Consider the following 22,008-nt stretch of genomic DNA (forward strand, 5'->3'; position numbering starts at 1 on the left):
GTGATTGACTTATATTTATAAATATTTGCTATACCACACATATTACTAAACGCAATTGCGGTAAAGGAAATTAAAAAAATTCAAGTTGAAATTAATAATTGGTTTCAAGTTTTTATGGTAGGGTGTTATGGTGGTTAATATATATTTATAAAATATACTGTACCACATATGCCTGCAACAGTTTTTGTACTAGGGTGTTATGTAAACATGTTTTCAGTGGATAACATATAATACCTGCTATGCTTACTCATAATTTAAAATTTCAATCATTTATATTTATAAATATTTGCTATACCACACATATTACTAAACGCAATTGCGGTAAAGGAAATTAAAAAAATTCAAGTTGAAGTTAATAATTGGTTTCACGTTTATATAATTCCACAAATGCCTGGTATGCTTTCTCATAATTTTAAATTTAAATCATGGTGGTGAAGAAAATAACAAAGCTCAAACTCAAAAGTGCTGCTATAACATAAATTGAAAAGTTTTCTGTACTAGGGTGGTATAGTGGTTAACGTATGCAAATGCAATGCAACAATGTAAATGTGCCCATGAACATTCCATTAAGGAAGAGGGGCGAACAGGGTGGTTAACTTATATTTATTAATATTTGCTATACCACACATATTACTAAACCCAATTGCGGTAAAGGAAATTAAAAAAATTCAAGTTGAAGTTAAGAATTGATTACACTTTTATTGCAAAGAATGCGATAGTATAAATTGTAGAGTTTTTGTAATAGGATGTAACGATTATATTTAATTATACAACTACAAATATTTATATTTTCTATCGAGTTCAGCTTGCAGTCCCATGTATGAATTCCATGTGTTGTTTGTATAAATGAAGTATATACATTTTTATATATCCTTAATTCTTCAATCATCTCTTCAAAAAATTGTTTATGTTCCTTATCAATGTAGGAGTTGTATTCTTTTAATAGATATTTTATATTCGTTGATAATATCATTTTCTTTGAGAAGTTACCCCAACAAAATGAAAAAAGGAACTAATGTATACTTACATTACATAGCCTTATATATCCTAAATAAAGAAAAAACGATATGTTTTTATTTTATTTGCTTTATTTTAAAAAAACATTAATAAATTGACTTAATAAAATAACATTTTTTTCAGCACATCTATAATTAGGGTGTTGTTTATGATAACTACAAATTTTCATATGCAAATTATTTTTATAAAGATTACATATGTTTGAACAGTTAGCATCATCTAAATTTATTATATTTATATCTTCTTCTATTAATTGCTTTATCCATTTTTGTTTTTCACATCCTTTCACAAATATTGTTAGATTTTCTTGTTTTTTTATAAATTTATTTAAATAATCGTTAAATTCTTTAAAAATTATGTTACCATCATTCCATCTCAACCCATGAAAATGTTTCGTAAGCCAGTTATTTGTAATCTTTTCCTTTAATGATAAGGAAGAAAATTTGCAAGGGGGGTATATAATAAACTTTTTAATTGTCTGATTATGTTCAAAAATACAAATTTCCTTCGCAATAAATTTATTATTTAAGAAAAAACCTTGAACATCTATAATTATGAAATTGTTTTTAGACATTTTTACTCATCGGTTGTTAAAATTACAATGATTGTTTTTAACTGTATTGTAAATATTTTTATAATTTTTAATTATTTTCGCAGCAGCTGCCTCTCCCTTTCTTTTATCCATATCATAGAATATACAATTACATGTATCTGGACCACATTGTGCGTTATCATTTGACCAAACACAGCAGTCATAGTGGTTACCAAATTTACTTTCTTTACATTTTAAACTATCCACAAATTCCAGATGAGATTTTATATTAATTAATTTATTTTTATCTTCTTCGGAAACGATATTGGTAAATGTTTTTAAAAAATTATATATTTCTTTAATCATATTGCTTTTTTTCTTATTCCGGTGAGAACTACTGTATACTCATGTGTAACGTTTGCAAATAATCATTAACATCAAGCGTCCTGATATTTATACCATTTTCTTCCCTTTCAAATAATGGGTTAAATTCATTCGTACTTTGATTATATTTGTAATTATACTCAAATTTATTAGCATTATACTCAAAACAATAAATGTTGAGTTTGCGGTATGTGTAGTTACTGTAATAGCTACATATGAGTCTAATTTCTACATTTTCATATTTTAAGTTGAAATGACGGTAGAATACTGTAGAACTTTGAATGATCCCACCAATATTAGTTTCCTTTTCTATTAAGTCTTTTCTAAATACTTCAATGGCTTCATCAATAGTAAAAATTTTAGGTCTATCCGTTTGACTATTTCTCGGTGTTGTTGTTGTTGTTAGTGACTCATCGATTGTTGCATTATTTAATAATTGAATTGATAAATATACTCTTGCTCCTGTATTATTTGATAGTTTTATTCGAAATTCTATACGTTTACTAGTGTCACCATCAAAAATAGCATTTTGATTGGTATTATATCTATCATATTGATGATTTTGATTACATCTATTGTAAGGTATTGGATAGTATTGTTGTTGTTGTTGTTGAATACTAGGATATATTCTATATATGATAATTAAAACAACAACGTATATTAATTTATTTAAATACATACTACTATTCAATTCAATGTATATAAGAGAACTAATTGCTGTTTTCTAACTTATTTCCATTTTATATGTTTGAGTATAGTTCTCAATATCAGTTATTACAATATTTTCTAAATGTTTTTTGAGATCTTGAACTCGAACTTTCTCAATTTCACCATTACTTAAAATTCGTTCTTGTTCAATTTCACGATATTCAAAACAACTTATTTTTAGTTGACGTAACATGTAGTTACTATCATAAGTACAACGGATTGGTATATTTAAATCTTCATATTGTAAATTAAAATGACGATAAAAAGGTTCTGCAGCATCCAGTATACCACCAATATCTGCTTCTTTTGTAATTAACCTTTTGCGAAATGCTTCTATAGCTTCATCGACAGTAAAATATTTTTCTTCACTTTCTATAGGAATTATTGTAGTGGTGCTAGTTGATAAGTCTGCATCATCTGTTTCATTTTTTATATAAAAATCATCTCTGTTTTCTAATATTTCACTTTCTTTCATCATAACAAATGAAATATTTACTTTAAGAATATCTTTGTTTGGTAGTGTTAAATTAAATTCAACGGTTTTTGAATTTAAGTCGATTGTAGGATCAGATGTAATGGATAACGCTGAATCAGTTGTGGAATCAAATACAACTGGCAATGATAATGAATTATGAATTGTTACATGAAGTATAACAAAACAAAGTAATACCCAATATAATTTCATTATGTTAATTTATTATTTTCTTATATCTACACTATTGGAGGTGTGTTGGAGAGATACTAATTAATGTAGTATAAATACCCAACCTTATATATTCTATAAATGTAAAGCAAACACGAAATAAAAATTCTCTTTCTCTTCTCGACATTAATTCTCCCTCTCCCTCTTTATATTTATAATAATTCTACCTCTCCCTCTCCCTCTTTATATTTAAACAATAATTCTACCTCTCCCTCTTTACATTTAAACAACTCACCTATATATTAATTTTACATTATTAATAAAAAAAATCATTTTGTTTGTGTTTGTTTTTGCTTTTTATTTATTTTATGATTTCTATAGATAAAAAATATAGTTACATTTACAATAATTTTCTTACTTCATTTGTTAGAGGTATATATTCAAACATTTTATCATGAATAATTAAACAGTATAGAGATGTGTTCGGTGATATATTTTTAGATGTTTCCAATTCAATTCGTATATCGATGGGGCCAGTTTTTACTGTTTCATTTTGATGTGTTACATCAAGAACAATAATCGGTGCTTCACCCTTGAATTTTTCGCGCGTTAATAGAGGTTGCGGTTCACGTGTATAATAGCTTTGTTGAAATTTTATATACATATCATAAAGTAGGGCGAAACGGTTCCTATCAAACTTGAGGTTAAGATCATCATATGGATATGTATCAGAATTCAAATGAACCTTAATGTTTGTTATATCACAGTGAATAAATTTTTTTTCACTACTTTTGAATCCTAAAAGAAGAAAACGTGGTCGCTCATTTTCATTTGCAAGCTTAACATTCCATAAAACTTTTGTATTCGATGGAACTGCAGGATAATAATACATATCCCATGTTCTAAATGATATATTTAGTGGTTGACGGTTATTAATTACTTTAAGCATTTGCAGCTTGTATACATCAGCAAGTTGAATATGTGGAACTTTCCATGTAATATTTAAAATTGATAGTTTACAGGTTTCACTGGAAATGATAGATTTCAATACATTCGTATCATCTTTTGATCGCAATAAAATTAATTCATGTTTAGCATTAACTATAATTTTATCAAAATCTTCAGCAAATCCAAGAAGCATTTTCAGTGGAACACAAAAATTAAAATATCCACTCACAAGAGTAAGATCATCTGTATTAAATGGAGCCCATCCTGCGTTGACTAGATTTCGACTTTCGCTTTCATTTAATGATACATAATTTTTTATTTCTGTTGCTATACCCAAATGACGTGTACGATCAATTTCTATACCATTAAGTTCATATCTTATCTCATCAAATAAGTGTGCTATGCAATTGTTTAATAACTTTATCGATGCTGATACTGTAGAGTCCGCTTTTGTTGCAAAACCTTCAATGTATAAAAAACTCTCACCAGGAACGACATACAGGTCTTGGTTTTGAATGGAAATCCTAATTTCATCATTATTTTGAAATGATTGTAAATATGATATATAGCTGTGATACTCCTTTCTTATTATAGCATTATCAAATTGTGGTTTTTGTAAAACATTAATAATGTTACTCATTTTTAAACTCAACCCTTTATTATTTTAGTGTGAAACCCAAACTTTCCAGGAACTCTTGGTTAGTTTTACTTAAAATATTTCTCTTTTTCCTTTTTAATCCTTTATGTTTCCTGTTGTGGTGATGTGATATTTTAGTTGTGTATCCCTTCAAAGTTGATGGTTGAGTGATTGTTATATCCGCAAATACCTCCTTTTTGTTAAATATTATCATTCTTTAGATGGTTTCAAGTGTAATCTAATTGAAATTTTTTCCCCACGAAAGTTTATCAATTTTCCAGATTGATCAACAACTTTCAAAACAATGGTATTTATTGTGTTTGTATTAACAGGTAGATATATAACGTTAGTAGGATTTTCCGTGATTTTATATCCTGGGCTAACGACGAGTGAAAACTGATGAAGAGTGTGCGCTGACTTGTTGTTTATATAGGATCCTGTTACAATATTACACTCAATAACTATAGTGTTTACTTTTGTAATTTCTATCACTTTATCAGAATAGTGATCAACATTCGATTCAAGTACTCTTTTACTAAAACCTAATAATGAACCAATAGTGTTTTCTTTATCAAAATAAATTGGATCAAGCGTACTCTTCAGATATGTTTGAAGTGTATTGTAATTTGCTTTCATAATAAGATTTCCATTTTTTTTATTAAGCTTGCGATATTCATCCGTTATTAACTCAGATATATTCGAAAATTCATATGATCCAAGAGGAATAGTTATTTCATGTCCACCTATATGAAATTTATTGTTCTCTTCATCAACATTTGGTATTGAGTGATATGTATCAAAACTTATTAAACCGCAAACATAGCTTTGTTTCAAAATTATTGGTGGAAAGTAGTTGGCGACAAGTACTGATTTTTCATCATTTAAGGTTAATGTTATCGACATCTCTACGGTTGACGTTAGAATAAATGATTTATGTAATTGATTATTCTTTTATTGTGAAATATTATTAGCATTTATCCAAGAGTTATGCTCTGAAGAAAATCCTAACCATTTTACATAAAGTCTATTTCCTCTCCTTCTAATCACTTTTTCCACTAAATATGTGTGTGGAAATTTGGTTTTTGATAGCTCATATTCATAGAAACCACCTTCTATATCCCTTCCTTGATAGTCCTTAAGTATATATGTATTAGGATTTGTATTTTTAATAGATTTAACTGTAAATATTTCGGTAGTCCAATTTGGTGTATATCCTTTTTCAAAATGTTGTTTATATTTACTTATTCGCACATTATCATTGATTTTAAACTTTGGTCTTTTAAATACCTTGAGGTTGTTGTAGACTGAATCTAAAAGTGATTTCTCATTTAAGGAATTCACATCATTCGGCGACATTTTTATAGTTCGATGAAATGTGTTATTATATATATTAACTAGGTTTTTATATATATCAATCCATTTATAATTTCCACGAAAACTAAACTCTTTCCACATTTTTCCTTTCAGTGTTCTATTAAATCGTTCTATGATTGATGCTTTTAGAGTGCTGTATGTTGAATAATGATTTATATGATTTGTTTGCATAAGTTGAGAAAAATTGTTATTAAAAAACTCCTTTCCATCATCAGTTTGTAAATTTTTGGGTTTTCGACTACTTTGATTGAAAACTTTCTGCATAGCCTTTACTACACTTTGAGCTGTTTTATTTTTTATTGCTTCAACCCAAGCTTTTTTCGAGAATGTATCTATAACGGTTAAAAGATATCGATATCCGCTGTTAAAGTTCACATAACTACCCATTTCAACAAGATCCGCTTGCCACAAATCATCGATACCCTTCATAACCACTCGTCTCCTTCCAAAATTTTTTCGTGCTTGCTTGTGTAGTTCATTAACAATTTCTCTCTTATCCTGGTTAAGCTCCATATTGATGTTGTCGATTGAAGTAAAAATTGTTTTGTTTTGATGTTATATACCCTCTACTATATCTTATTTTTGATTTTAAATATTTAATTAAAATATTTATTTTTTCTAGTATATCCAATACTTTGAAAAAGAAAATCTTCGATGGAATCAAATCGGATATTTATTATTTTTAAAGTATCTTCAATAATTTTTTTCGTATCTTCAATATTATGATTTTTCAAAATATTCAAATTGGTACTCAAGTTGTTGTTAAATTGATCAATCACACTTTTTAGTTTAGTTAAATCACTGTTTATAGCTTCAATATGTTTTTTATTTTCTAGAACAATTTTTTCCACTTCAACCCATTTGAAAATATATTCTTTCATTTTTTCTATATGTATGTCTTCTTTTAGTTTGTTCTGTAATTCTTCGAATCTTCTAAGTATTTCATCTTGCTGATTTTTGATTTTATTTTCGATTTTATCTATTTTTTTTTTCAAAAATATTTTTGTTACAGCATCATCAGGATCAGAGGGAGCACTTAAATTAGTTATTTTCTTCCCATGAAAGTTTAAAGCATTGTTGTGAATAGTAATTCCAAGTGATCTACCTAAACTCAATTTTAGCATTGCATTGTTGACTTGGTTTTTACTTCCGCTCTCTCCAAATTTATTGATTGTATACATTTTTGATTTTTTTATTTAATAATATGCGCTTCTCGCAATTCTTCAACAATTGAAATAATTTCGTTTTTGTGATTGTTGTGACCAACACCTTCAGATGAAAGGAGCAATCTTAATCTGTCAACCAATTCGTTAGGGTCATCCCAATATATATAATTTGGTTTGTGATTGTCTAATGATTTCAAACTCAATCCATTACCTTTGGATATCCTATTTGAATTCACATCAAATAACCGTTTTATTATAAATTGATATTTATAAGCTTGAGTTCCCTTAATTTGTTCTCCTGGTGAATAATTTCTTTTATGAGCATTTGTTTTCATCAAAATATCCTTATATTGATTTAAATCCTTCTTTGTATAATGTTGAGGTTTAATGTGAAACATGAGTTGAAATAGTCCGGGAGACATTTTCCAAATAGATTCCCCAATTTGAATAGAGTTACATCCATTAAATTTTAATTGATTTTTTCCAAAATACATATTTCCATTTGTATCTATATGAAATCCATAAACTTTATCTAATTGTCTATTATCGATAAGTGTTTGTAGAACGTTGGGTAATGAAGATGCTACATTTATGTCTGATAGATTATCACTACTCAATTTTATTCGCTTTCTATCAATATTTAATTGCGTAACAGCTTTTCGTTTATTCAATTTTGATGAGATATCATTATTCAATTTTATACGTTTTCTATCAAGATTTAATTGTGAAACACCTTTCCGTTTATTCAAGTTTAATTGGTTGTTATTAATCAATTTTAAACGTTTTCTATCAGTATTTAATTGTGAGGGTCTTTTTCGTTTATTTATATTTATGATTTTGTTGTTAGTTAATTTTATACGTTTTTTATTAGTATTTAACTGAAATTCACATTTTCGTTTTGAAAATAGATGTGATTTTTTCATCCGCTTATTATCGTTATCGTCAAATAAACTGAGATTGTTATCATTAGATCGTTTTAATTTTTCTCTAAGCTCATTCCGATTCACTCCACATTTTTCTAGTGTATAATCTTTTCTCTTTAAATCAACTGGAATATTATAATTTTTTCTTATCCTTTTATTAGTGTTATTTTCATCTGATGAAAATTTTCGTTTTTGTGAAAATTTCTCTATATCCATCTGTTCTATTTCTGAATTATCTTCTTTATGTGTAGAATTTACTATATTCGGAAATATTGTTGATGAATGTTGATTATTATATCTTTCATTATCATTACTTGAGGTAATATCTCTCATTTGAAGTCCATTGCTAGACATATAGTCATCATCATCATTATAAATGTCTGATATAAAGCTATCATCATCATCATCATCATCCTTATTGTTTTTATCAAGTTTTCCATCGTCTTCATATTGTTTATTATAATCATAAATATTTTTATCATTATATTTATTAGAATACTGATTACTTTCTTTTTTGTTCTCATCTAGTTTTCCTATAATATCCTTCAAAGGTTTGGTTATTGGTTGAAATGTATCTTCTAATAGATTATCCCTATCTATTTGATTAAGTTTAATGTTTTTTAACTTTTCTTTCAATACTGCTCGTGTTTTTACAATTTCCTTCAACAAATTGTGTCTCTTCATGATTGGATAATTTATTTTTTATTTTTTTTGGTTATGTATCCATCTGCTTCCGATCTGCTTTACATCTGCTACCGATCTGCTTTATATCAGCTACCGATCTGCTTTATATCTGCTACCGATCTGCTTTCTTTCTGTCACCAATCTGCTCTCTATTCTGTTTATAATCTACATTATATCTGTTATCAATCTGATTTATATTATAACTGAATAAAACAATTGAATCCTTTGCGATATCGACCTTTATCAATGGGATCATCCTTGCTCACAATAAGAAATCCATATTTATCTTTCCAACATTCACTACAAAGCTTTAAAAAATCTTTAAATGTCATGTCACCCAAGACATGATCATTATATATATGTTTAATATTCATTTCATCTTGCTTAAATATGATAATCATGTTTGCATTATCACGTATTAAGTGTTTAGGAATCCTTGTATATGTTTGACATAAATAAAAACAATCAATGTGTTTATGTCTTCCCATACAAAAATAATCCCTTATAGTATTTTGTTTATCGCAAATTACATCATCAAATACCATTATAGAATGCATATTTGCTTTGGCTGGACTTATAACTTTTTCATTTTCAGAGAATGTGAATAGGTTTATTCCTTTGATTGGAGTAATCAATTTTTTTAAATATTGATATTTTGGTTGATATAAAGATTTAGAATATATATATATATTCCTGAATTTGAGGCCATTAGGGCTTTCTATGAGACTAATCATAACATTTGTTTTACCACAATTTGATGGGCCTACTATAAGGGCACGTATAGAATTTGGTAATAAAGTACTATGTACAATCCTTTTTTTCTGTGAACAGACATTATCAATGTTTTTCACAGCAATCTGTTTAGTTTGTTCTATTAAACGCATATTGCTAACTAAACTTTTTCAATATAAATTTAAGTATATATATACAAAAACTCTTATTTTCATTTAAATCGTGTACCCTATCACTACATAATCAAAAAAAATTATGGTTATTAATTACAAGATTTATAATAAATGTAAACAGTCTGTTACTGGATTTGGATTGGTAAACAACTTAATTAATAATCTTCCGTTTGAAGTGCATTTACCTGGATATCAATTTTGTGGACCAGGAACTAAGTTAGCACAACGTTTAGCACAAGGAGACAAAGGAATAAATTTATTGGATTCAGCTTGTAGAGAACACGATATTGCATACTCACAAAATAAAGATATTCATTCTCGTCATCAAGCTGATAAAGTTTTAATAGAAAAAGCTTGGCAAAGAGTTAAATCAACAGATAGCAATTGGAAAGAACGAGCAAACGCTTGGTTAGTAACAAACTTACTTAAAGCAAAAGTTAAATTCGGACTCGGTATGACAACAAAAAGAAAAATGAAGAAAAAGCAATGTAAGCAAAAATTATTTGCATCGACAGTTAAGAATACTTTAAAAGTATTAAAAGATAAGAAACCTAACAATATATATGATGCTGTAAAAATTGCAAAAAACGTTGTACATTCAAGTTTTAAAAATAAAAAGAAGAGTAATATTGGTGTACCAAGAGTCATTCGAGTACCAAAAATTGGTGGATTTCTACCAATAGTTCCAATTTTAACTGCGTTATCAGCCCTTGGAGGTTTAGCAACTGGAGGATCGGCTATTGTAAAAGCAGTTAAGGATATCAAAAATGGGAAAGAACAATTAGCTGAAGCTACTCGTCATAACAGATATATGGAATCAATTGCTATGGGAAAAGGATTATATCTTAAACCTTATAAAAAAGGATATGGACTTTACTATAAACCAGCTCCAAAAAACTTCTAAGTAGATTACCCAATCGACCATTGACGGATATCGATTTGGTTAAGTACTGCAAGCCATTGAAACACTTTAGAGGGGTTTTTATGCGTGACTCATTACCAAACAAACCACTACGACAAGAATGTGGAATAGTTAATTTAGATACAACTAATGGGCCAGGAACACATTGGGTTGCCTATTACAAAAATTACAACTATAAGGAATATTTTGATAGTTTTGGTAATTTACAACCACCGTTGGAAATTATTAATTATTTAAAACCACCTATCGAATACAATTATAAACAAAAACAAAAATTTAATACTTACAATTGTGGTCATTTATGTATACAATTTCTCTTTAATAAATATAATATCTTGTGAAAAAAACAAAACAAACAAAACCATTTTTTTCTTTTAATTATTTTTTTATTTTATAGTGTCCCCAAAATTGAGAATGGAATATCTAATTTATGTTTAAAATTCTTAAATTTAAGTATTTTATCTTTATCTGATGGCATTGTTGTCACCATCTTTTTACACTCACGTTTGTGTTTCTCTAGTCTACTACTTGAAGAAACATGAGTTAAGCAGGTGTTACAAAAATGAATCCTATTTTTATTCTTTGTTATAGAACTTCGCAACAATCTAAAAATATATATATTTTTTTAATAAATTAGTATTGTATTGTAATCAAAATAATATCTTATTATTTTTACCTTGATATATTTTTTATCCAGATGTAATGAAATTTATCATCCTCTTCTATTAGGAGAAGATTGATGTGAGTTGATTTCTCAGCTTCTGTAAAATAGTAAGGACCTATAATCTTAGCATCCTCTAAACCGAACACATTTATACTTATATCAGGATTCTGCAACTCAAAGACTCTGATTTTATTTATGGTAAGGGGAAATTCCATGTTTTCAAAATTTAATATTATATTATTTTCCAATGTTATAATGTGTGCCTTAATGTCCGTTACTTTGTAGTTGCTACATTTATGTGGTTTCTTTTCCTTTGGAAGTGGATTTAATGCTGATATTATTGCCCATTTAAAACAATAGACATCATTGTTTTGCACATTGATGCAAGCCTTTTTATTCCTTATTTTGGGAGGAAGATTTATGTATTGAGATCCTCTCAAACATGTATATTTGTTGATGTTGATCTCTAGATGTTTTATTTCGATTAAAGTCCATCCACTATCTCGTTCTTGGAATTCACTCATTTTTTTAATTATTTCATTACAATTTTCAATATAATGATTTAAAATTTCTTCCAGTGTACTTGAGGGAGATAGTACCAACATTTTTGTGTGATGTGTAAATAAACTAATTTCATCTTCCGCTTTCTCTTTCATCAAAATATAATTACAATGTAGTGTACAATTATATTTAATAGATTCATGCTTTTGCAACGCCTTTTGAATTATATTGATTACTTTTTCTTGAATTGATTTGAAAAAGTTTTCGGGTATCAAGTTATTGATCTCACTATTTTTTATTTTATAACTTTCTATTCGATTTTGAAAGCTAGATCCAAAGCAAGACACATCCTTATCTAACCATTTTACACACTTATCGATGTGTGTGTTAGTGCTGATATGATTCTTCCACTGATTTTTTGGAATAGCTAAATTGCAATTTTCACAGTATACCGTTTTTTCCTCTTTTTTTTCATTGTGGTCCATTGACTTCATATGCTTTAAAAGCTCTGGATAAGTACTAAAATTCTGATTACATTTCACACACTCAATTGAATGTTGTAAACGCAAATGACGATTCAAAGATTGATTATGTTCGTAAGTTTTCTCACAAATATTACATACAAATTCTCTCATTTTTATAACAATAATTTTGAATTTGATTAAATAAATGATTTTTAATATAATGATTACAATATGAAACCGTTTGCCCTTTTTATACGAAAACAAATATAATTTTTTACTCTTGTTCTTCCTGGGAAAAAATAGAACTACACTGACCACAATTATTTCATCACACTCCAGTGTGGTGGTCACACAACATTCAACATTAATCATAAACTCTCACACTCAAACCAAACTATAGCCTGCGGTCAGCAATCTACATCACCCACCCTCCAACACTAGTTGAAGTTGGGCGATGAGTCATCATCGAAATCTGCCACTGCGCCCTGCGATCTGCGCCCTGCGATCTGCGCCCTGCGATCTGCGCCCTGCGATCTGCGCCCTAATGTCCGTCCACACATTTCAACCGGCGGCCCGCCATCTGACCACATACCCCCCTGCGGTCGCCACCTGCGCTACGATCGGCTGCGGTTGGGTGCGGTTATCACGTCATCAATGGGGTGGGGTGGGGTGCGGTTATGACGTCATCAATGGGGTGGGGTGCGGTTTGGGGTTTGGGGTGGGGTGGGGTTTGGGGTGGGGTGGGGTTGCAGGATAACTATCGATACCAATCACATTTCTTATCACACTCTACTCTAATTATAAACAACTCAAACCACAATTCTTAACAATCATACACAATCATGCATAATCATTCTAATTTTAAACTACCCTCACCACAACTCTGGGCGATGAGTCATCATCGAAATCTGCCACTGCGCCCTGCGATCTGCGCCCTGCGATCTGCGCCCTAATGTCCGTCCACACATTTCAACCGGCGGCCCGCCATCTGACCACATACCCCCCTGCGGTCGCCACCTGCGCTACGATCGGCTGCGGTTGGGTGCGGTTATCACGTCATCAATGGGGTGGGGTGGGGTGCGGTTATCACGTCATCAATGGGGTGGGGTGCGGTTTGGGGTTTGGGGTGGGGTGGGGTTTGGGGTGGGGTGGGGTTATGACGTCATCGATGACTCATACTCTCGATGCTCAAAGTTCTAAAACCCCCTTATATATACTACTTAAGAACTTCTCCCAAAGAGGTGTCGAGCTGCGGTACCCGTAGCGCGGAGGTAAGCATATTCGCTTATGACGCAGAACGCTTAGGTTAGAATCGTGATGAAAAAATGAGAAACAATTTTTTAACTATGGTGTTCTCCTTTCTAATGCTAGCGACATTTGTGAGGTACAATGCCTTGCATAAAAGTCATGTAAAAACTTTTCCCAAATAGGTGTCGAGCTGCGGTACCCCTTTCGGACTCGGTTATAAAAAGGAGGTCTCTTATCATTGAGCTTAAACTTGAATCGGACAGCACTCATTGATATGTAAGAAGTTTGCCACTTTTCCTAAATGGTTTGCCCCAAGTGTCTGAGGGATCGAACCCTTCCCCCGAAAATAATACCTCAAATGGACATTGAGGCCTACACTGATAGTAAAAAACGTTGTAAATTCATGCAACAAAGATGTCAGTATCATATATAGGCGTTGTTGAAAATATTGCCAACATATGTGGTTGACTTTGTGAACTCGCGTTGTTGTTTCACACACCGACCGTTGTGAACATCATTCGCACGAAATGTGTATGCAGTTAACCAACCTTAAGTTCAAATGACTCTTAAAACATTGTATGTACATAGGCGGCTGTGAGGCAATGTAGTAAGGCATTTGTAAACACCCATGGATGGATGGAACACAGGTTCGATTTTCAGCAGCACACAGAAACTTTTTGCAATCTTTAAAAATGTAAAAAGGCATTAAATTTGGCCGGGCCGAACTTTGGATACCCACCACTTCGGGTATATATGTAAATTCCACTTCGTCACAATCCGGTGATAATTGGATAACTTAAGCACCCAAATTCGGCACGGACATTGAATGGTCTAATATACATGTCCCTATTCAACTTTGTAGAACTAAATATTGGCGTTTTTGGCAGATATATCCAATTATAAACCGATCTGAACCATATTAAGGTCGAATATTGTAAGGATCGGAAAAACTCACTGTTTCAAATTTCAGCGAAATGGGGTAATAAATAAAGCTTTTATGGGCTTCAGCCCCTTTATCGGGAGATTGGTCTGCATGGCAGCTATATTTAAATAAGAATCGATCTAATCCATATTTAGGTCAGATGTCGGGAGGCTTAAAATAACTCACTGTTGCAAATTTCAGCGAAATCGGGTAATAAATAAAGCTTTTATTATAGTCAGACCCTTTATCGGGTGATCGGCCTATATGGTAGCTATATCTATAGTCCGATCTGAACCATATTCGGTCAGTTGTCGGGAAGACTTAAGCTACTCACTATTTCAAATTTCAGCAAAATTGGATGAAAAATAAAGTTTTTATGGGCACTAGACCCTTTATCGAAAAATCGGTCTATATAGCAGCTATATCCAAATATGGTCCGATTTGGCCTGTTCAAGAACTTAACCAGCAAGCATCAAAAAGACGTATCTGTGCCAAATTTCAGCTCAATATCTCAATTTTTGAAGGCTCTAGAGTGACATCTTAATGCCGTTAAATCTGGCCGGCTGTTCGCGTGAGACCACCTTTTTAAATCCGCCTTGCCCTTCACCATGGATCGCTTGTGCGATTCTTTTTTATAGCAAGCAATCTTAATAGATTTTTTGTATTTGGATAAGAATTCTCCTTCTAGAGGCTTTTGAAGTCAAATCGGGAAATCGATTGATTTGGGATCTGCACTCAAAGACAAAAGCCTTAGAAATGGTGGCAGCAGGAATTGATTGGCAATGGGTTTAACTCTTCTCTTTTTTGGTGCTACAAAGAAATTCACGTAGGTATGATAACCTGTACCACGTTAGTGGTGGTAAGCATAACATTAGGACACTTCATTGGGTTAAACTTGCAAATCAATCGAAGTGGAAGGAGTCTGCCATCTGCCTTGCCTCTGCTTTCATTCGTTGTTACTTTTATATTCTTAGGCAAAAAAGGTTTTTTTTGCTTTACGATATTCTTGGACGAAATTCAGAAAACTTTAATCATTTTTAAAGTCCATTGTGCTTTTCAAAAATTGTGTAAAAATTCCAACTGCAACCTCAGTCAACCTCTCTTCAAATAAATAAATAGTTTATGTGTTTATCAGTCGCTCACGGCTTCTTTAGCAAATGCAAGAACATAACAGTCATCATATAGTGCGTTACTCTAGACGCCATAAATCTTACAGCTTTTTTAATTTATAGCCAAGGCAATATGGGAATAGCTTATTTTACACTTCTTATCACAATCGCAATAATTGTCTGAAAATAGTTTCCCTATTCTTTCGCTGTGGTGCCATCAATCGATCGGCAAATTGAATCTGCAAATTGTGAAAGTCGCAGCAACTCTGTGCAGAAGTGTGGCTTAAAGAAAAATAGTCGTCATTTTACAAAGTTCGCAAGTCCTCACTTGAGGTTGTGCTCTTAAAGATACTGTATTTTCCGCTGTTATCTCATGGAAAAGTGGCAGATTGTTCGATAGATAAAGTGTTGGTGGCTCGCATGGAAGGCACAAAGCATTCTGGGGCACTCGCATGTTGGTACGTAGGGGATTTTATCAGTACGATTTGAAATTTTGATATGACAAATTAAAAATGCACGAAAACAGCCCTTCCCCTTCATAGACATCCACGCGTAGTATAAAAAGCCTTGATGGGTTGGTCAATGCTCGACACTTTACAAAATGAAACTTTTGTGGATTTTAGCTGTCTGTTGCGTGACCGGTAAGAAGTGTGGCGATCGCTGAATTTATGGAATTCTAATCATTTTTACATATTCCACACTCAGTAACGGCCAATAAGCCATTTGATGACAACGAAAACCAAATTCATGGTGAAAATGGTTGGTATGTGCCCCGCGTCGATGGCACCTTCGACTGGGTAGACAAAGATGAAGCCGAAAATTTGTTGGACTCCATGGAGAGCGATGTTGAGACTTACCTGTCGACAGTTCCCGTCAAATACTATTTGTATACCAGAGCCAACCCCAGCAAGGGTACTAAGATCACCGCCTCCATCAAATCGATTGATGCCTCCCACTTTGATGGCAGCAAGCCCACCTACTTTGTCATCCATGGTTGGACCCAAAGTTATACTGCCGGCATGAACAAGGACATTCGCGCTGCTGCTTTGAGGTCTTTTGATTGCAACGTTATTGTTGTAGACTGGGCTCGAGCCCGTTCTGTGGATTATGCCAGTTCTGTTATTGCCGTACCTAAGGTTGGTAAAAAGGTTGCTGCCATGGTTGACTTCTTGAACAAGGAGTACAAGATGTCTTTCGATACTTTGACCGTTGCTGGTCACAGTTTGGGTGCCCATGTGGCTGGTTTTACTGGCAAGAATGTCAAAAACGGCAAAATCCACACCATCATTGGCATGGACCCTGCCCTGCCTCTCTTCAGTTATGATAAACCCAAGAAACGTTTGGCGGAAACCGATGGTGTCTTTGTTGAGTCTATCCAGACCAATGGAGGTACGTTGGGTTTCCTTAAACCCATAGGCCGAGGAGCCTTCTATCCCAATGGCGGTGAGACTCAACCCGGATGTATCGCCGATCTCACTGGTGCTTGCTCCCATGGCCGCTCTACCACTTACTACGCTGAAGCTTTGGAGTTAAATGACTTTGGCAGCATCAAGTGCTCTGACTACAAAAAAGCTGTTGCTGATGATTGCGGATCCACGTTTTCACCAGTGCTGATGGGTGCTCGTGATCTCAAAGAAGAGGTTCCCGGTGTATATTATGTGCCTGTTCACAGAAGTGCTCCCTTTGGTGTCAGGAACTGGTCTAATTATGAAAAAGATGATTAAATGATCAACGTGAATAAAAAACAAAACATTTGTATACATCCTGAAAAACGTATCTATTTTTTTGTTGTTACATCCTGCCATGTGAACAAGTTAATTACTTTGTTTCAATTACCCCCAAAGGGTGTGTGTTACTTACAAAATTGAGTGTAAATAAGTTGAGTACTTACATAGCTTATGGTTAAGGAATTCATTAAGATTGAATAAAATAGTATCATTAACCCCTTCGACCCTTACTTCAATTGAAATTTTGTTCCTTTTGTTTGTCAGCCTCCATTTTTCTTAAAGTACTAAAAATGTTACTACGCCCGTTGGTCTGGGCGCTACGGAATATTGCTTGTGTGCCACGTTGTGTCTAAGTGGTATTTAATTTTTTATATGAGTTGATATGGGAGCTATATCAGGTTATCTACCGATTCGGACCAAACTTGGTATGGATATTGGACGCCACACCAAAAGTCATAGTTCAAAACTCAGTCAAATCGGACAAGAACTGCGCCTTCTAGGGGCCCTCCAGGGACCCAAGAAGTCAAATCAGTAATTTGGTTTATACGGGAGCTACATGAGGTTATATACCGATTTGGACTAAACTTGACTCATTGGAACCAAATCGTCCTTTCGGTTATTTTTCGATTTGGACCAAGCTTGACAGAGCTGTTGAGAGGCAAGAATAAGAATTCCACCCTTTAGCGCAGGGCACCAAGAAATCTAATCGAAGGATCATTTAATGAAATTTGTCTTTAATAAAAAGTTTACGAAAATTTTATATTTCCTTTGGAAAAAAATAATTTCGGGAGGGCCCAGGCCTGAACCATATTTTGTCTTTAGGCGATATTTCATTGAAAATGAAATATCGCCTACATTTTGTAAAATAATTTATTTAAATTTTGTCCAAAAATTTTCTTTTTTCATTAAAATTTAGTTTTTAGAAAAAATTTTATCAAAATGTCTTCAGTAAAAATGTCTTTGAAGTTTAACCTTTGCATAGAAAAACAATTCGTTTTGTTTTTGGAATTGTGATCAGATTAGATCAATGGGGTTTGTTTTTATTTCTATTAAAAATAGAAAAGCAAAATAAAGGCTTTAAAAAGGTTAAGGCAGAATGTAGTGTCGCATTGAATTGAATTGAGCAGACACAAAAAATTTTTTTTAAACTTTGGCTTTAAAGAATAATTTCGAGGTAGGCCCAAAGCTGAGCAAAAGTTTGTCTTTAGAGATTTTTTTACTGAAATTTTGTAGAGAACAAATCTTTAAAAATGCATAAAAATATGGTATGAAAAAAATTTATAAAAATTTTGTCACGTAATTAAATTTTTATCTTAAAAAAAAAATTAATGACAGTTTTCTTAAAAAAATAATGTAGAAGGGTGTCCGGCACTGGCTGAAATTTCTGAAGCGGCCCTGGCCTGAGCTAAATTTCGTCTTTATAGATTACTAGCTGAACCAAGCCCGCTCCGCTGCGCCTTCTTTTACTTTATATGGAAAAAAAATTATCCTTTGAATATTTATTTTCGACAATTAAAGAGCTTTTAGTGAAATAGCATGCTACGAAAATAATGTACATATGTATATCGCAAAAGCATAACAATTTAGATGCCTTTGTTTGTATCCCATATGATCTTTACTGGTCTATGAATTCCCTCGGAGGGTTTAGGGTCATTAATGTTCGAGTTTTAGATAAACTTCATTATTAAAATCCTTTACTTCAGCTCGATATTGTCATGATGTCCGATTTAGGGGTGTTTTCGGCGGTGATGTGGTCCCTTAGACTCTTGGCCCTGAAAAAATATCAGCATTGTGGTCTTCTCACAAATACCATTTATTTAAACCCCATATTGCCATTGGTTTAAGGAGAGTTAATGGATGAGGCGTCCTTAAACATTTGGCCCCAAAATTTTTACTCTTCGGGGGGTGTTTTGGGAAAGGGGCTGTGCCCCGAATACATGGATATCAAATTAGTATTCTACTCCCAAATACCTTTATTTGAGCCCCATATTGCGACGGTCAGCAAATAATTGATGTTTGTGGGGTGTTTTAGGGAAGGTAAAGACCCTCAATACCTTTCATTTGAGCCCCACATTGACGTGGTTGGTAAATATGCCCGATTTAGGGGTGTTTTGGGGAGTGGGGTGGTCGCCCAAACACTAACCACTGAAAATATATTAGCATAGTGATCTACTCTTAAATATCATTTATTTAAAACCCATATCGCCATTGGGCTCAAAATTGGATATCAAATTCGTTTTCTAATCTCAAATACCTTTCATTTAAACCCCTTATTGCAAAAGTTAGCAAATATGTAAGGTTTGGGCAAATACGTCCTATTTAGGGGGTTGTTATGGGGGTGGGACGTCCCCTAGGCAGTTGGTCCCGAATGTTGATATCAGATTTGTGGTCTACTTCCAAATACCTTTCATTTGAGCCCCATATTTCCATAGTCGGCAAACATGACCGGTTTCGGGGGTGTTGTGGGGGATGGGGCGGCCCTTCAGTAACTTGGCCCTAAAAATATATATCAGATTCGTGTTCTACTGTAAATTACTTCTTGCAACAGCCCCATATTGGAATTGTCAGCAAATATGTCCTATATGGGTGGTGTTATAGGTGTTGGGGTGATCCCATACAGATTTTTTCCAAATATTGATATCAGAATCGTGGTTTACTCCCAAAGACCTTTCATTTGAACCCCATATTGCTATTGTAGTAAATTTGTTCACTTTGGGAGTTGTTTTTGGAGGGGGCGGACCCCCATACACTTGGTCCCACATTTGGATATCAGATATGGATATCGTATTCTACACTAAAATACCTTTTATTTGAGCCCCATATTGCCTTGTTGAGTAAATAAGTCGTGTTTGGGGGGTGTTTTGCGGAAGGGGTGCACTCCCAAAAACTTGGCCCCAGATTTCGATACCAAATTCGAATTCTACTCGCAAATACCGCTCATTTGAGTCCCATATTGCCAAGATCTGTAAATATTTCCGATTAAGAAGTGTTTTGGGGGTTGGGGTGGTCGCCCAAACACTAATGCCAACAATTGGATATCAGATACGTGTTCTACTCTTAAATACCTTTCATGTGAGTCCCATATTCTCGTCATTAGTCCATATATATATTTGGTAGCTTTTGGGGATAGGGGTGCTCCCCTAGGTACCCCATCCGAAATTTGGATATCAAATTTTCATTTTTAGGTTACTATGAGAGAGCACACAACAATTTCGCTTAAATCGCACCACCCATCACCGAGATCTGGCGTTTCTGAAAATTAGGGTTAGGGAAAGGCCCCACATCTGAGCCCTATACTCGCACGGTCAGGAAAAAAAAGTCCTGTTTGGGGGTGCTGGTACAGTCTTTCATATATTTCGCCCCAATGTGGATATCATATTGGTGCTTTACTCCCAAATTTAATTCATTTCAGCCTTATATTGCTATGGTCGGTAAATATGTCGAGTACGGGGGTGTTGGTGGGGGTGAGATGGACTCCCATATATCAGATTCGTGCCCTAGTCTCAAATAACTTTAATTTGAGCCCCATATTGCCAATATTGGTTTAAATTTCCATTTGGCGGTCTTTGGAGATGGGGCGGCCGCCACTGACATCCCACCTTAAATAAGTACAGTCGAATCCGCTTTAGCGTAACACGCTTTACTGAAAAATATCGGATAACTGAAAACGACACAAATCCCCGCACTAATTTTTACCTCATCTAGTCTTATTCACTTCGCTTTAGTGAAACATCTGTTTACTGAAAATATCGCATTACTGAAAAACAAAAGTGCATCCAAATCTACGTTTTGCATGAAACCTACTTCGCTTTAGTGAAAAAAAATAAAATCTTCATTTTTTAGAAATCGATACATAATTTTAGGCTGAAGAAATTTTGCATGTTTGTCCGTTAAAAAATGAATTGACACAGTACATATACAGAAATTCTGAATAAACATCTAACAACAAAACGTATACAATGTGTATGCCTTTGTATTGTGTGTTTGTATATATTAAGTTATATTAGTTGTTTTTGAAATGCGAACAGATGCAGACGTAATTTATGTGTGTCCTATGTTTTTGGCATAAAGCTTACTGCAGATATAAAAACGGAATAAATAAAATGTCTGGAACAAAGGTAGAAATAGGAAACAAGTTTAATTATTTACCACAAATTTATTTATTTTATTATTATTGTATATTTTAAAAGAGAAATTCTTCAAAATACACATGCCTGACTATGAAAAAGAAACTTGAAATTATTGAGAAAATTAAAACAGGAGTGCCGAGAAAGATCATTTATGAACAGTTTGATTGTAGCGCAGCCATGGTTTGCAGAATTTTAAAAAATGAGAAATCAATTTCGAGCATTGCCACAAAAAAAAGAACATTCTTATGAATCGCATTAAAGGAGGTTCGAATAATCAAGTGGAAGATGCTTTACATCTCTGGTTTACAAATATGAGGTCAAAGGAAGCAACAATATCAGGGCCTATTATTATGCAAAAGGCGAAAGACTTGGCTCATATTATGAATATAGATTTTGTACC

General features: G+C 32.8%; 3 protein-coding genes across 7 annotated transcripts in view; 2 read left to right on the forward strand and 1 right to left on the reverse strand.

The window, feature by feature from the left end:
* LOC106093483 (RYamide receptor) overlaps window positions 1-22,008 on the forward strand; it is an 814,074-nt gene that overhangs the window by 186,018 nt on the left and 606,048 nt on the right. The window lies entirely within an intron of this gene.
* LOC131994753 (uncharacterized) lies at window positions 11,235-13,120 on the reverse strand. The gene is made up of 3 exons (XM_059361623.1): window positions 11,662-13,120; window positions 11,520-11,604; window positions 11,235-11,448 (listed from the first exon to the last, which is right to left on the reverse strand). Exons 1-3 carry the CDS (start codon window positions 12,842-12,844, stop codon window positions 11,235-11,237), a joined length of 1,482 nt encoding a protein of 493 aa, XP_059217606.1. The 5' UTR covers window positions 12,845-13,120.
* Window positions 16,307-17,599, forward strand: LOC106086760 (phospholipase A1). The gene is made up of 2 exons (XM_013251559.2): window positions 16,307-16,392; window positions 16,457-17,599. Exons 1-2 carry the CDS (start codon window positions 16,353-16,355, stop codon window positions 17,473-17,475), a joined length of 1,059 nt encoding a protein of 352 aa, XP_013107013.2. The 5' UTR covers window positions 16,307-16,352; the 3' UTR covers window positions 17,476-17,599.

The sequence above is a fragment of the Stomoxys calcitrans genome, chromosome 2 (assembly GCF_963082655.1).
Source record: "Stomoxys calcitrans chromosome 2, idStoCalc2.1, whole genome shotgun sequence".
Lineage (NCBI taxonomy): Eukaryota > Metazoa > Arthropoda > Insecta > Diptera > Muscidae > Stomoxys > Stomoxys calcitrans.

Bases quoted from the DNA above. Each gene is read 5' to 3' on its own strand.
- LOC106086760 (XM_013251559.2), top strand. From the start codon at position 16,353: ATGAAACTTTTGTGGATTTTAGCTGTCTGTTGCGTGACCG. The intron at 16,393-16,456 runs GTAAGAAGTGTG...TTCCACACTCAG, and splicing joins AGCTGTCTGTTGCGTGACCG to TAACGGCCAATAAGCCATTT.
- LOC131994753 (XM_059361623.1), bottom strand. From the start codon at position 12,844: ATGATTAATGTTGAATGTTGTGTGACCACCACACTGGAGTGTGATGAA. The intron at 11,605-11,661 runs GTATAAATGTGT...ACTATTTTACAG, and splicing joins GTTGCAGAATCCTGATATAA to AAGCTGAGAAATCAACTCAC. The intron at 11,449-11,519 runs GTAAAAATAATA...ATATATTTTTAG, and splicing joins TGGATAAAAAATATATCAAG to ATTGTTGCGAAGTTCTATAA.